Source organism: Eulemur rufifrons, chromosome 29 (genome assembly GCF_041146395.1).
Source record: "Eulemur rufifrons isolate Redbay chromosome 29, OSU_ERuf_1, whole genome shotgun sequence".
NCBI classification, from domain to species: domain Eukaryota; kingdom Metazoa; phylum Chordata; class Mammalia; order Primates; family Lemuridae; genus Eulemur; species Eulemur rufifrons.
In genome coordinates, this window is record NC_091011.1 from 29,192,382 (window position 1) to 29,207,927 (window position 15,546).

General features: G+C 38.4%; 1 protein-coding gene across 2 annotated transcripts in view; it reads left to right on the plus strand.

The window, feature by feature from the left end:
* IGF2BP3 (insulin like growth factor 2 mRNA binding protein 3) overlaps positions 1–15,546 on the plus strand; it is a 123,151-nt gene that overhangs the window by 32,252 nt on the left and 75,353 nt on the right. For both annotated transcript variants that reach the window (XM_069461986.1, XM_069461987.1), the window contains exon 3: positions 6,625–6,673. In XM_069461986.1, the coding sequence (XP_069318087.1) occupies positions 6,625–6,673 (49 nt within the window). The remainder of the gene's footprint in view (positions 1–6,624; positions 6,674–15,546) is intronic.

Consider the following 15,546-nt stretch of genomic DNA (forward strand, 5'->3'; position numbering starts at 1 on the left):
TTTTGGGAGAAATAAGATAAAGGAAATGTGCATTTAGGACTTGTGGGTACTTTGGTTGGAAGGCTGAGGTCTAATACATGTTTGTGTCTTGCACTGGGGCTTGACATGAAATGACTGGCTTCACGAGTATCTAAAGTGCCCACGTGCCTGTGTATGTAATCTTCCTGATACCTTGAGGCAGCTGAGTGGTTTTGCTTTCAGCATACTTGCCTGCCTTTGTTCCTCTTTTCTTGGTATTAACAAATAACATCGTCCTCTTAATTTCAATATTGAGTCACCTTAAGTAAATTATGACTGTGGTTTAAAGCTAAAGGGGTAAAGTGAAAATTTTGCTTAGGATTAGCATATCTTTTTACCTTTTGAATTTAACATGCAATCTGTACTTTTTTCTGAAGTTATTTGATATGGTTGGATTATAAGTGAAATCAGTAATACTGAATATAGTGTGGGTAAGAGGATGGACTCTGGAGCCAGAATGCTCGGAGATGTATTCTGACTCTGCTACACACACTAGTTACACGTACTTGGACAAATTAAACCACTTCTGACTTTGTTTCCTAATCTATAAAATGTTAACTATGAGGGGTAAATGAGATAATAAATGTAAAACCACTTTTTTGTTTATATTCTTATTTCTGTCGTCAAAGTTTTCAGTAGCAGAAAGGATGCAAATATTGGGCTTTCTGAAAAAACCTAGCCATCTAAAATATGAATTGGAAATAATCAGTATGAATGCATGGTTTATTTTCCTTCCAAACAGAATGTGTATTTTCTAGGTCTGGCCTGGGAGCAATGACCAATCTAATAACAATGAACACCCCTAGTGACCAGATTGTAGTCTCTGTACTATTTCTGACTAAAAGGGATCAGGGTTCTATATGGATAAGGCTGACTGCAGATGGGAGCAAGAAATACACAAGTTGAACCTGGAATATCATGTCATAACAGAAAGCAAGAGAGCTCTCGCGTATTACTGGCATCATGTCAAAAGATGTGGGAGCCAATGTGAAGAGACCATTTCACTGGCCAAAGATTGGGGCCATTTGAGCATCAAAAAGGATTCATATGCACAAAATATTTACAAATACATGAATTCATAATGATATGGACTGGAAGTTTTGGTAGTGTGGTTGTCGCATTCGCCTGACATAATGATATGGACAAAATTAAACATTTGGTCATCTTTGGACAATGCCAGGGCCCTAACTCATTCTGAAAAATTTGAAATAAAGCCGCGAGTGAAACAAAGATTTGTATTAAAGCTGGTTGATTTTGCAGATGATTTCAAGAAGCAGGAGCTGAGGGAATGGGGAATGTTAAATGACAAATTAGGAAAAGCCAATGAAAGGTAGTTTATTGAGTATAGGGAAAATGGGACCCTAGAGAATTGTACAGAATGCCTCCCAGATTTATCCATCTGAAAGACTAGATCATTTACGGGCTCCCTGACCTCACCCCGCTACACATAAATCGCAAATTCTTATTTCTTCAATGTTTTGGGGCTGCTTCTGTATTCTTTTGACACTTTGGAGAAAGCCCCGAGGTAAACAAGCAGAGCTGTGTAAGGTGTGTGTGCTTAGGGATGGAAGGAGGTGGAACAACTCCAGTGTATATGGTATAGTCCACCATAGCTGGAAATAAAATCTGGCCATGAGTGAGGTGATGTGATAAGGGACACAAAACAAAACGGTCTGCTGCAGAAGGGAGAGATCAAGTGTTTATGTTGCCTTTACTGTACTCACTATGCTTCAGAGTATCCAAATATTTGATGAGGGACATTTATTCTTTATGGAAGAACTCCAGCTGAAAAATCACAGAAGGCATGATAAAATGAGAAGATCATGGTTTTCAACCTTGAATGAAATAATGGATTTAGGGTAATGATCACTAGTCGTTGCCAGCATCATTGAAAGATAACCAGAGACATCTGTGGAAGCACAGAACATGCTCTATGGAATATTACTGTCTCTCCAAACAAGCAACAACAACAAAAATCAAACTGAACCTTGAGATCTAATTACCACTTTATAGGGGACAGAGGAACATAATAAACACTACCACAGGTGTGTCATTAGCAAAATCCAGGCAGTGAGAAACTACAGGACAAATGACAGGGTTTTAGGTTTTTGGTGTTTTTCCAAATAAGTTGCAAGGAAAAACAAAGGAAAACATTTAGATTATAAAACTAGAGTCATAGTCAACCAAATCCAATGTATGGATCTGATTTGGTTACTGATTTGAACAAGTTGTTAAGAAAAAAAATTTTTAATCAGGAAAATTGTAGTAATGACTAGACATTTATTGTTTTCATTTTTAGGAGACTGCTAACAGTATTTTGTCTACTTGTTTAAAAAGTCAATTTTAATGAATATATTTATAAATAAAGTACGAGAATAAAGTTGGGGTGATAATTACATTCTGGGAGGGGGAGAATGCAGGTAGCTTCAATTACCTTGCTATTATTTGGGCTGGGTTCATAGATGTTTATGATATGTATATAAAAATATTACACATTGTATATCAAATTGAATATAATAAAAAATGTCTAAAGTTACACATATCAAATTGAATATAATAAAAAATGACTAAAGTGACACAGTGTGTAAAAATCGAGAATGAGTTGTATAGGATTTATGACCTTGGACCACGAAATAAATGGCAAGAAAATATAAAAATAGACCTAGGAGACATATCAGCTCTATACATGTGTACATCTTGTTGGGATCTTAGTATGAACAAACCATCTGTAAAAAGATAGTAATAAGTAATTGGGAATAAACATTGAGTAGATATCTGATAACAATAAATGTTTGCTAACCACTTTTAAGAGAAATAATAGTGGTGTGGTTATGTTGAAATAAAAAAGGTCCTTATTTTTCATAGTTGTTTCCTGATGTACTTCAGCACGACATGCTATGTAAGTGGGACTTGTTGGTAAAGTTGTGGGTATAGAACAAACAGGTTCAGATGATCATATTTGATAACTGAAGCTTGTGATGGATATATGGAGGCCCATTTTATTAGGATTTCTAGTTTGGTGTCTATTTGAAAATTTCTGTAAAATCAACTTAAACCGTTCCATTGATTACTAAAGATCTTGAAGATTTCCTTCAGAGTCGACGTGAATTCTCTATTGGTGCTTTATCCTGTAATTAAACCTGCTTTTAATAAACATTGAATTTTCCTGGTAACTAATATTTCAAGCACTGTAGATATTTTTCAAAAAAGTTTTTATCTGTTAGTATGAGAACTTTACCCTATTTTTCCCTCTGGGGCAGGGGGAACTCTTAAATTCTATATGATTAATTTATGAATAGATTGTATTGAAGGGCCTTTATTTATTTATTTTTTTTTAATGAAAACAGGGGGATGGGGGGGCAAGGGCAATATACGTAACCTAAACTTTTGTACCCCCACAATATGCTGAAATTAAAACAAACCAAAACAAACTATTACCATTCATAGAAATAGAAAATAAAAATAATAATTTCTGAAGCACAAACGATTCACTTTTGTGTGTTTTTCTCCCCCCCCCCCCTTTTTTTGTTTTTGTTCTCGAACCCAAGTGTGGCTTTATTTTTCTCATTCCCTTTATAAGCTGTAAGAAAATCATTGGAAATGTCAGTAGTTTTTGGGTGTTGGTTCTGTCTGAGTCTTGTTTTTTTCTTCCCCCTTCTGTATAACAAATCTTAATTTAGCTATGAATTGAATATTTATCAGGTGCCTAGCACTGTTCAGGCTCTGAATGCAACAGTGAATATGACCTAATTAGTCCATGTTATTATGGAGTGTGCATCCTATTGTATTTATGTGTGTCTTAGGAGGTGAAACACTGATATTTTTGCTGATACTTAAATTGAACTTTAATGCTTTGGTAATCAATATGATAGATCAGTCTTTGGAAATACCTATTTTCTTGACTCTTAGGTATTTAGAATCAAACCTAAATATAACCCAATTCTCAAAGCTAAGATGGGAGAGGATCAAAGAAGCAGGTGTGATAGTGTTTTAATCATGTACAGTCAACTTGATATGTACAGCGAGTGGGGTAGATTTTTTAAAGTTCTTTCCGCATCAGAAGTTTGTTTCTGTGCTGGATGATTACAATTCATGCCTTTGGTTGGTCTCTTTTCATGTTGTGCCTCTTGACTCTTGTACTGATAAGAGTGGAGCACAGGGTTAGGAGTTGGAGGTAAAACTGCATACAGAGTTTAAGATTAGTTACTAAGTAAATGGGAAAGGACAGTTCTAGATGTCAGAACACTTAACTGTATGAAAATCTGACGTTTGTCTAAAATAAAACAAGAGAATTAAGTGATGGAAACTAGAGAATCATTTAAGGGAAATAATTATTCTAGAGTAACTTCCAATAAGTAAGTGGGTGTTAGATGTACGTTTTAAAGAGTGGTTAGAAAGTCCTTGGGAAAACATGGCTAATGGATTACTGTTAATGTACAAAAGTATAGTATCCTATTTAAAGAATTTCTTGGGAGCCCTGTAAAGTGGTTGTTTATGTAATGCGAATAATCACTTGCTAATTAAGCTGAACTTTGTACATTTAAATGTGTACTTTTGGGAAGAATTTTTTTGTAATATATATACACCCAAAGAAATGAATCCAGTGGGGATGAACACTTAGTTTCTTAACACTGTGCTGCTAATCCTTACTGTGTCAGATACTTGATTAAAACCGATTAGTACTTGAATATATGTAGCAAATCTTACCTCCTTGGTTACGCAGGGTAAATATTTATACAGTGTTAGCAACTTTGCTTTTAGCTGGAGCAATATATAGCAGTTGTGAAATCTACAAATTAAAAGTCTTTATTAGTATATTTTTAAAGCCTTTTATAAAAAATATAAAGCTAATACAAAAGCAGAGAGGCAGTACCTGTCCTGCAGCTTTAACAGTTATTAGCACAGGAGTTATTTTTTGTTTGTTTTTAAAAATTTATTTCAGAATATTACAAGGGTACAAACGATTCGGTTACATAAATTGCTTTTGTACCATGTCCATCTCCCAGGTAGTGTGCATTGTACCTGTTAGGTGTGAAATCCCCTCCTCCCGCCTCCCACCTGCTTGATTTCCGATGAATGTTATTTCCATATGTGCACATAGGTGTTCATGCATGAGTTATTTTAAAACAAATCCCAAACTAGTATTTTGTCTGTAAATTTAAACTAGGTGTTGTTTGGAATTTTTTTTCTTAAATTAACATTCTCTGGTGTATTTTCCCCTTATGATTATGCTTTGTTTTACTGTCATTAAAAATGATGTAAGAGTGCTTCTCTCTTCCCTCCTCCATTTTACGATTGCAGATGGGATATACCCGAATTTGGTTAATCTACTTTTTCTTTGGAGTTCTCAAAAGGATTGGCAGCAGGGGTAGCATTTGTTTGTTCTCATGCTTCCGGGGAAAGGGAAGAGGCAAAGAACTAGGCTATGAATCTAGACTAACATTTAGCTATGGGTCATCAAAACCTTCGATTATTTGACTTGGAAAGGGAAGTTTACTGTAGTCCTAATTTTATGGGGTTTTTTTTTTTCTTTAAAAAAATTTTTTTCTTTCTGTAGTCCTAATTTTAGAAGTTATTTCACTTGAGATGTCATGCTCAATTGCTAGTTATTTTTGTTTTAGTTTTGTTTTTAATAGCTAGTTGACTGTAAATTCTTTTCCTGTCTAAGGAGGTGATTGGCATGTGGCATCTATAGTATAATCTCAATTAATATATAGTTGTGTTATTTCTACTACTCCTTTCCTTTATGTCACATATACACACATTGGGAGGGGCTACGGGGCGTTTGAGCTAAGGTAGGGATTCTTCACATTTTCTATACCACGGACCCCTTTGGCAGTCTGAAACCTATGGATCTCTTATGTTTCAGGATGTTTAAAAATGCATAAAATACGTAAGATTATAAAGGGAAACCAATTATTTTGAAATGCAGTTAGCAAAATGTTAAAACTCATATGTGCTTCTTAACATAATAAGTAACAAGTTCTAGTAACACATCTAAATTTCACAGTAATGAGTGTAGGATGATATTTAAAGATCTGCAACAACCTAATGTGGTATGAAAATATCTGATTTTATATTGATGTCAAAATTACAAGTACTACGATTCTGTGGTTTAGTGCCAACATTCATAATTGAAGGAAGTGTTAAATTTTAGTTAGGGAATACTGAAGATAAATGCATGATTCCCCCTGTGGGTCCCCACCCCTCAAATTTTGAGTTCTCTGAATTTTATTCATGGACTCTTTTGCTGTGATCTCAGAGTAAGAACATCTGAACTAAGGCTTTCTTTGTGTCCTGGGATGCATAATTTGAGGCTAAAGGATTTGAACTTAGGATGTAGTCATCAGATACAACATTTTTCAAACATCACATCTGCCAGTTATAGTGGCTAGTAAAATAAGTCATAAGAAATACAGTAATGCTGGATCTCTATGTATCTTGTGACTTTCTTTGTTTCTTCCTCTTAAGTTGTATTTATTATATATTGGTTTATAGTTAATATAAAATTAATATTTTCAATAGTTTCTAAACTTCCATGTTGGCTATTAATGTTTTTTGCTTTTATAATTTTTTCTTTTAAAAAACATTTTAATTCTTCTGCAGGATACGAAAACTTCAGATACGAAATATCCCGCCTCACTTACAGTGGGAGGTAAGAATTTCTATATTTAAAATTAAGATCTAAGTATCTGTGCCTGTTGTTGTTAGCTTTTCCAAAGCCTTTTCTCCTTCCCTCAACTCTTTGGTATGCCAGAACACAAAATTCTTCTCTTATAATCTGTGTGTCACTGTGGGTTTTTCTTCATAAGGGCACAGTATATCTTTTAAATACACTCTTTGAGATTAAAAAGAGTTGAAATATATTTTTGGGTAATCTTCCTCATTCAGTCCCATGAAGACAGTACTTTGTTAATTTGAGTTCTTTCTGATGAGTTTGCGTTTTTTATTTTGTTTGTTTGTTTGTGGTTTTTTTTTTGTTTGTTTGTTTTTTTGAGACAGTCTAACTCCATTGCCCAGGCTAGAGTGCCGTTGAGTCAGCCTAGCTCACAGCAACCTGAAACTCCTGGGCTCAAGCAATCCTCCTGCCTCAGTCTCCCAGAGTGCTAGGATTACATGCATGAACCACCTTGCACAGCAGATGCCCATTGTATTTAAATATGAAGCTCCCACTTTGGCAATTTTTTTAAAAGATAAATACCTGCTACTTATGCTTCATTTTAAAATATTCTGCTTCCTTTTGCTCAGATGGTGGCACTGTAGTGATTGTGTATAAATATAAACTATTTAGAACAATTGGATAGCCTGTGTCAGCAATTTCTAAAATGTAATGATGTCAAGGTGAGAATTTAAGACACCAATACTTGAAGGGATAAGAGAAAAATGTTTGACTTTTCCAGACAATAGAACCTCAAAGATCTTTCTTTCTTTCCTTCCTTCCTTTCCTTCCTTTTCTTTTTTATTTATTTATTTTTTTGAGACAGAGTCTCAGCTCTGTTGCCCTGAGTAGGGTGCCGTGGCGTCAGCCTAGCTCACAGCAACCTCTAACTCCTGGGCTCAGGCAATCCTCCTGCCTCAGCTTCCCTAGTAGCTGGCACTACAGGTGCTCACCTGGCTCATATTTTCTATTTTAGTAGAGACAGGGGGTCTTGCTCTTGCTCAGGCTGGTCTCGAACTCCTAACCTCAAGCAGTCCTCTTGCCTTGGCCTTGGAAGCTCAAAGTTCTCAAAACCTACTTGGAGAAGGTGGCACAGAGAAACTGCTCAGCTTTTATGTATTTCTAATATAAAAATCAAGAGTAATTAGCTTTATGTATTTTAGATTAGTCTTCTAGAGTGTCATTTGATGACTCACTAATCCAGAACCCTCATCAAAATGCAAAGTTTGGTTAAAAGGTTTGCTTGGTGGTGAGCTGAGGGAATTTGGTCTGAAGTCTGATTCTCCAGTCAGTGTCCCTTGCTTGGTAACAAATGATTTGTGCTCAGAATATTTTATACAGCATTTATCTTCAGAACAGTATTATTGAGTTTAATCCTTGCAGGAATGAGTTGGTTCTTCGGTATATACTGAATATATTTCAATTTATATAATGTATTAAAAATTACTTTGTAGATGGAATCTGTGACTTATAAGATTAAACTTTATATGTTTTTCTGTTTTAGATTAACATTTGGTTAGGGAATTCAGCAGCTTGAGGGATGGGTCCTCAAAGCAAGTGTTGTGATATCAAGAATACTAGTTTGGTCTTATTTTAATATGGGCCATATTAAATATGGTATTAAAATGTAATTTATTATGACTTTTTGTTCAGAAACTACATCTAATATAATGTAGCTTTCAATAAAATAATCAAATGGTAGCAGCCAATTTTAAGTGAATTGTTAGAATACTAACATCTGTTACAGGCTAGTGGCAGAGTTTCTTTTTTTTTTTTTTTTTTTTTTTTTGAGACAGAGTCTCACTCTGTTGCCCGGACTAGAGTGAGTGCCGTGGCGTCAGCTTAGCTCACAGCAACCTCAAACTCCTGAGCTCAAGGGGTCCTACTGCCTCAGCCTCCCGAGTATCTGGGACTACAGGCATGTGCCACCATGCCCGGCTAATTTTTTCTATATATATATTTAGTTGGCCAGATAATTTCTTTCTATTTTTAGGAGAGACGGGGTCTCGCTCTTGCTCAGGCTGGTCTCGAACTCCCGAGCTCAAACAATCCACCCGCCTCGGCCTCCCAGAGTGCTAGGATTACAGGCGTGAGCCACCGCACCTGGCCCCCAGAGTTTCTTTTTAATTCATTCATAGTATCTCGTGAAATTTAGATTAAGGCAGCTTCTCAAACTTTTAGTTTACAGCATTTTTGGTGGCTTCTCTGGCTTTCAGTTTATTGTGTTTTTCCCTCATTCCGGGTAAAATCTAATCAGGATAGATCTTGGTGGGGTGCAGCGGCTCATCATGTGTGTAATCCCAGCACTTTGGGAGGCCAACGTAGGAGGATCGCTTGAGTCCAGGAGTTGGAGATCAGCCTGGGCAATGTAGCTGAGACATTCTCCCTGCCCCTGGCCCCTACAAAAATAGTAAAAAATTATTTGGGCACAGTGGCTTGCTGCAGTAGTCAGTCTCAGCTATTGGAGAGGCTGAGACAGGAGGATTGCTTGAGCTCAGGAGTTCAAGGCTGCAATAAGCTATGATCAAGCCACTGCACTCCAGCCTGGGTGACACAGTGACCCTGTTTTTAAAAGCAAGCAAGCAAACAAATAAATAAAATAAATCTTTATTTGCCAAATCTAACTTAGTCGTATTTCATTTTACTCTCCCTGTAGTCCTTTGAGGTAATGCCAAGTTGGTGACATTATCTCTGTTTTCAAATGGGCAAATATGAGCATATAAGATTAAAAGAATTAAACAAGAACACATACTGAATTGTAAGAAGCTTGAAACTAGACTTTGGAACTCTTCACCTTTGACCCCCTTTTACAATTGTAATGATTAATATATTTATCAACAAAAACATTTATTGAACTTTGTTTAGGAGTAGGATGAGCTGTTACGTGTTTTCTTTCCTTGATGACTTGAGTGAATAGTATTTTTTAGTTTCGAGAAGGATCACTTTTTATATCTTTTATTTATATGCACTGGGTATGCTGTCTTGTGGGAAAGCCTTATCATAGACAGTGATAATTTTGCACTTACAGTTCCGGACTCTCATTATAATGGAAGGATTAGGATTTTGAATCGACTCATTAATTTTAGAATGACTGAAAGTGGAATGACTAGATATGTGCCTCCTGGTCTTTTGATGCAGTGGGGAAATACAGACCACTATAGATGAAATGCTCTTATCTAAATAATGGAGGTGGGTTTTTTTTTTTCGTGTGTGTGTGTGTGTGTGTGTGTGTGTGTGTTTTGTTTTTTTGAGACAAACTCTTGCTCTGTTGCCTGGACTAGAGTGCCACGGTGTCACCCTAGCTTCACGGCAACCTCAAACTCCTGGGCTCAAACAATCCTCCTGCCTCAGCCTCCCGAGTAGCTGGGACTACAGGTGCACACCACCGTGCCCAGCTAATTTTCTATCTGTAGTAGAGATTGGGGGTGGAGGGGTCTCCTCTTGCTCAGGCTGGTCTCAGACTCCTGACCTCAAGTGATCCTCCTGCCTCGGCCTCCCCGGATTACAGGTGTGAGCCACTTAGCCTGGCCAATAATAGAGGTTTGGCTGGATTCAGTCTCAATCTAACTTTGAGTTTACAAGAAGTACAGAAAATAGAGGGACAAATTGGATGATGCCATGAAGTCCAGAATATAAGACGTTCCACAGGACAAATAATACTGTTGCACTAAACAAGCAGTGGCATGAAAAAAGGAAGGGGACTGTTATAAAATAAGAGTTATGCTTGCTTTCTTGTTATCCTCATATGCCTATAGTAAGTTATTTGTTGACAGCATAAGTAGCCCTTTGAAGCAGCATGGGATATCTAGAAAAGCCTTAAAGTGTTTTGTTTTGTTTTTTGCAGGAAATGTGGCATCCTTCGGGGTCAAACTTGGAATTGTATTCTATCCAGCTCTACTACTTTCTAGTTGTATGATCTAGTTATGTGATCTCTGAGTAGGTTTCTTGATTTCCTTGGGACTCATTTTTCTAGTTTCTAACATGGGGATTATGAGAGTGGCCATCTCATTGGGTTGCTCGGAGCACTAAGTGAGATTGTGCATGCTAAAGCCCTTAAAACAGTATCTGGTACTTGTAAGTGCACAAATATGCTTTAGCAATGGTATGAACAACAAGAAATTCACCACCTTTCAACCTTAAGTTTTTGTGCTTGTCTCAGTTAAATCCTGCCAGGAGCCCAGAAAACACAACAGATATTTCACCAGGGGAATCACACAGTTGCTGGAGGACGAAAGAACAAAAAGAGACTCTAGCCTATTAACCACAGTGAGCAACTACCACCCCAGGGCTGGGAAGTCAACGGGAGGAAGTGGAGGTTATCAGATCCTAGAAACTTCAGGAGGAGCCCTGAGTGGCCGAGACTCAGATTTCTGAGCAATGGGAGCTCCTTGCCTGTGGCTGGCCCCTGGGATTGGGGAGAGAAGGGAGGTTATGGGTCGTCTTTTGGGAGTGTCTAGAGCAGCCAGAGGCTGAAATTGGGTAGGAACAGCTGGCAAACAGAAGATCATGTCCTGTCTCCCCAACTCCTGCCTTCCAGTCTCCCTCTAGTACCTCCTATTGGCAGAAATTAACAGGGAACAGCTGGCAACGGAGCTTTAAGAGTGCGCAGAGTCCTAGCCTCAGCACCCCAAAGCCGAAAAGGCATTTGGAACCCAAAGCTTCATATGCAGCCAAAGTTCTAGAAATAAAAAAAACCCCTCCGTAGCCGGGCACAGTGGCTCATGCCTGTAATCCTAGCACTCTGGGAGGCCGAGGCGGATGGATTGTTTGAGCTCGGGAGTTCGAGACCAGCCTGAGCAAGAGTGAGACCCCGTCTCTACTAAAAATAGAAAGAAATTATATGGACAACTAAAAAAAAAAAAAAAATATATATATATATATATATATATATATATATATAGAAAAAATTAGCCAGGCATGGTGGTGCATGCCTGTAGTCCCAGTTACTTGGGAGGCTGAGGCAGGAGGATAGCTTGAGCCCAGTAGTTTGAGATTGCTGTGAGCTAGCCTGATGCCACAGGACTCTAGCCTGGGCAACAGAGTGAGACTCTATCTAAAAAAAAAAAAGAAAAAAAATTACCCTCCCCTATTCTGCCAATCATCTTGTAAGTCATTTTTTGTGAGGTCACTGAAGAGTTAACAGAATCTGGGACCACAGTAGAAATACTTGTGATATGTGGCATTTCGTAAGATCTATAACTGGATTGTTACCTTTATACCACTGTTACATTCTTGTACTCACTGTTATACCACCATATACTACTGAATAATTAGAAGGGGATTCCTCTGACATTCTCTTGGTGGCATATCTTACATGCTGTGTGTCAGGCAGGGGTTAAATGGTTTCTAACCATTCAGTTTTGGATGATGATAAAAGCACTTATGGGTACTGAATTCTGCTGAATGTTTATGGCAGATGAATATAGGGGGAAACTAATCTTTTGAAGGACTCTGCTAGAGAAATAGGTTTGTTTTCCACCAAATATGTGGAATGTAGAGAGGAAATGGGAGAAAAGTCCTTCTCCTCTGCCCCTTACTGTCTTGCCCAGGGCACTTAGAGAGTAGATTTGGTGTGACCAGGACTGGAGGGGCTCTTCTGCGGGAAGGTCCTGCTGCCCGAGGGATCTGGATCCTCACAGATGCTCCAGTGGGAGGGGTACGTGTGAGATTAGGATTTGAGAGCCCCTCCTTGGGTGAATAAGGATAGGGCTTTGGGATAAAGCCCTAGCAGAATACTTGCCTTTAACACCTTTGATCCTTTCGCTTTCTTCAATTTCTCAAGTGGGCCCCATTTTTTAAATTTAAAGAATGTCTTTCTGTATGTAAAAAAATAACTAGCCAGGATCTTAGGAAAGGAGTTCTCAAAGCATTTTCCTACTCTCCCATTAAAAGAAACAAAATTCCTAATAAGTACTCGCATATCAAAAGGGGTAACTTCCCTGAAGTGGAGCATGAGGTTCATCGGTTATATAAATTGAGTGGTCAGAGAGTAAAGAGCAAGTTAGGTTCTCATTCTGGGGTCTGGTGAGGAAAGTAGAATGCTGTTTCTGGAGTTTACTCTCTGGGAAAAGGTCTGAGTTACATCACCTGCATCATAAGGCTGTACATGCTGACAGGGCCCCGACATCGCCCATGACCGAATTACTATGTTTTCTGAGCCAAAGATTTGAATATGTCGTCTGACAGGTCCTTATGAGGAATGCATACTTTAAAATCACAGTCTTGTTAGAAAATCCAGAATGTTTCTTGGCTTTGCTTTAACACTTGGATATCTGATTTTTCCTGGAGCTAATTGAGCTGGGAAGATGAATATCACTAAGTGAGGCTCTGGCAGAAGAAGGGAAACCAAAGGAGTCCTTACTTAAAAGAAATAAGACCAGCTGCAGTGGCATATGTCTATAGTCCCAGCTATTTTGGAGGCCGAGATGGGAAGACTGCTTGAGCCCAAGACTTCGTGGGCAGTGTGGGCGGGGAAATAAGGACGTAAGTGGCAGGTAGTGATGCCACGTTAGGGGAAAAATAAAACAATACCATGGTTAATACAAAATATTAATCGCTCAGACCCCACTGTAAGCCTTGAATGGATATATGCTGAGAATTGGAAAACTGCCTTGAGGATTAGGGGCAGATGGAATGATTTCCAGTGAAGAGACTAGGCAGTGTGTTAGGTGAAGACCCTGCTGGATGCTCACATCCTTAAGGGCAGGAAGTGTCATTTATCTTCTTCTGTCCACGTGCTGCTTGATTTTTGGTGCTGTCGTGGTCAGGTGCTATTTGGTCCATAATGGATTCAGGAATTAAGCTGAATAGAAATTGAGTGAGCAGCATTTTAAATATTAACATTATTGACATTGCAAAACTAACAACATGAGCTACTTTAACTCAAACAGAAGACATCTGTAGAAACAGTGAAGTTGACATTAATTGTGAACTGAGCATGAAGAAGTAATGGGAGTCACTGAAGGTAAATACTAGAAATAACTCATGTAAAGGTTGCCTTTTGCAGCAAAGACAGCTTGTAGTTTTAAATAAAGTAGTAGCAGATAAACTGGATACATGATTTTCTTCTTCACAGTGGCCTGAGTTTGAGCACTTGGCCAATAAATATCTGACACTTACTAAGCACTTATGTATTAGACACTGAATTAACCCATTTTATTTTATTTATTTATTTTTTTGAGACAGGTTCTTGCTCTGTTGCCCAGGCTGGAGTGCAATGGCAATATCATAGCTTGTTGTAACCTTGAACTCCTGGGCTCAAGTGATCCTCCTGCCTTGACTTACCAAAGAGTAGCTACGACTACGAGTGTACTCCACCACACACATCTAATCTTTCTTAAAATTTATTTTATCGAGACAGGATCTTGCCATATTTTTTGCCCACGCTAGTCTCAAAGTCTTGGCCTCAAGTGATCATCCTGCCTTGGCCTCCCAAAGTGGTGGGATTACAGGTATGAGCCACTGTGCCTGGCCTAACCCATTTTAATTTTCCCAACAGTCCCATGTCCCCACTTTACAGATAAGGCAGCTGGAGTACAGAGAGGTAAAGTAACCTGTCCAGGGTCATGCAGCTGAAATGTGTTAGTTTCTGCTCTTAATCAGGTTATTCTAACAAAACTTCCCCCAACAGGTAAATTTATATTTCTTGCAGTTATTACCATTTATTTGGTTTCAACATGCCCCTGAAAGTTGACAGTCAACCCAACAGAAACTGGATCCTCCCCAGGTCTGCGAGAAGAAATATGTGGCTATGAGTGGTGAATGAGCCTGGTGGATTCATTGGGGAAGTGATTGGTAAACTCTTTAAAGAACTGTGGACAATAGCGTTCTTCATGCATGGCTGGTATGGGATGGGTCACACTTTGTCATGATAAAATAACCCGGCATTTTGTGTGCGGGGGAATGGCAGAGTTTCCCTATGACTGGTATATGAATGGGAGATGAGGCAAGTCTTTCTGGCCCCACTCTGCTAACCTCATGTTTGCCGTGCCCTGCCCTATGATGCCTGGACTTTTGTCCTGTGCTTCCATAGTTTCATTTATATATATATATATATATGTATGTATATAAAATCTTTAAAGGTCTTTATACCCTTTAATTAAATCTTTTATTATGAAAAATATGAAACATAAAAATAGAAAAGCTAATATAATGAAACCCAGTTTCAATCATTATCAATATCTGGTCAGCCACTCTTGTTTTATTTGTACCTCTACCCTCTTCTCCCTTTTCTGGGTTATTTTGAAGCAAATCCTAGATGTTATATATCACTTCATCAGTAAATACTTCAGTATGTGTCTCTAAAAGACAACGTCTCTGTTAGCTTGCTAGGGCTGCCATAACGAAATACTATAAACTGGATGGTTTAAACAACAAACTTATTGTCTCACGGTTCTGGAGGCTAGAAGTCCAAGGTGCCCAGGTGTCAGCAGGTTTGGTTCCTTGGGAGGGCTGTGAAGGAAGTATTTGTTTGAAATATCTCTCCTAGTTCTTTGGCTTGTGGCAGTATAACTCCAGTCTTCACGTGGCGTTCTCTCAGACAGGGCACCAGTTCCCACAGACAGGGCACCAATTATGTTGGACTAGGGCTCACCCCAGTGACCTCATTGTAACTGGATTACTTCTGTAAAGACTCTGTCTCCAAATAAGGCCACATTCTGATGTACTGGGAATTAAGACTTCCTCATATGAATTTGGGGGAAGGGCACGATTCAACATGTAAGACTCTTTTTTTTTTTTTTTTTTTTTTTTGAGACAGAGTCTCACTCTGTTGCCCGGGCTAGAGTGAGTGCCGTGGCGTCAGTCTAGCTCACAGCAACCTCAAACTCCTGGGCTTAAGCGATCCTACCGCCTCAGCCTCCCGAGTAGCT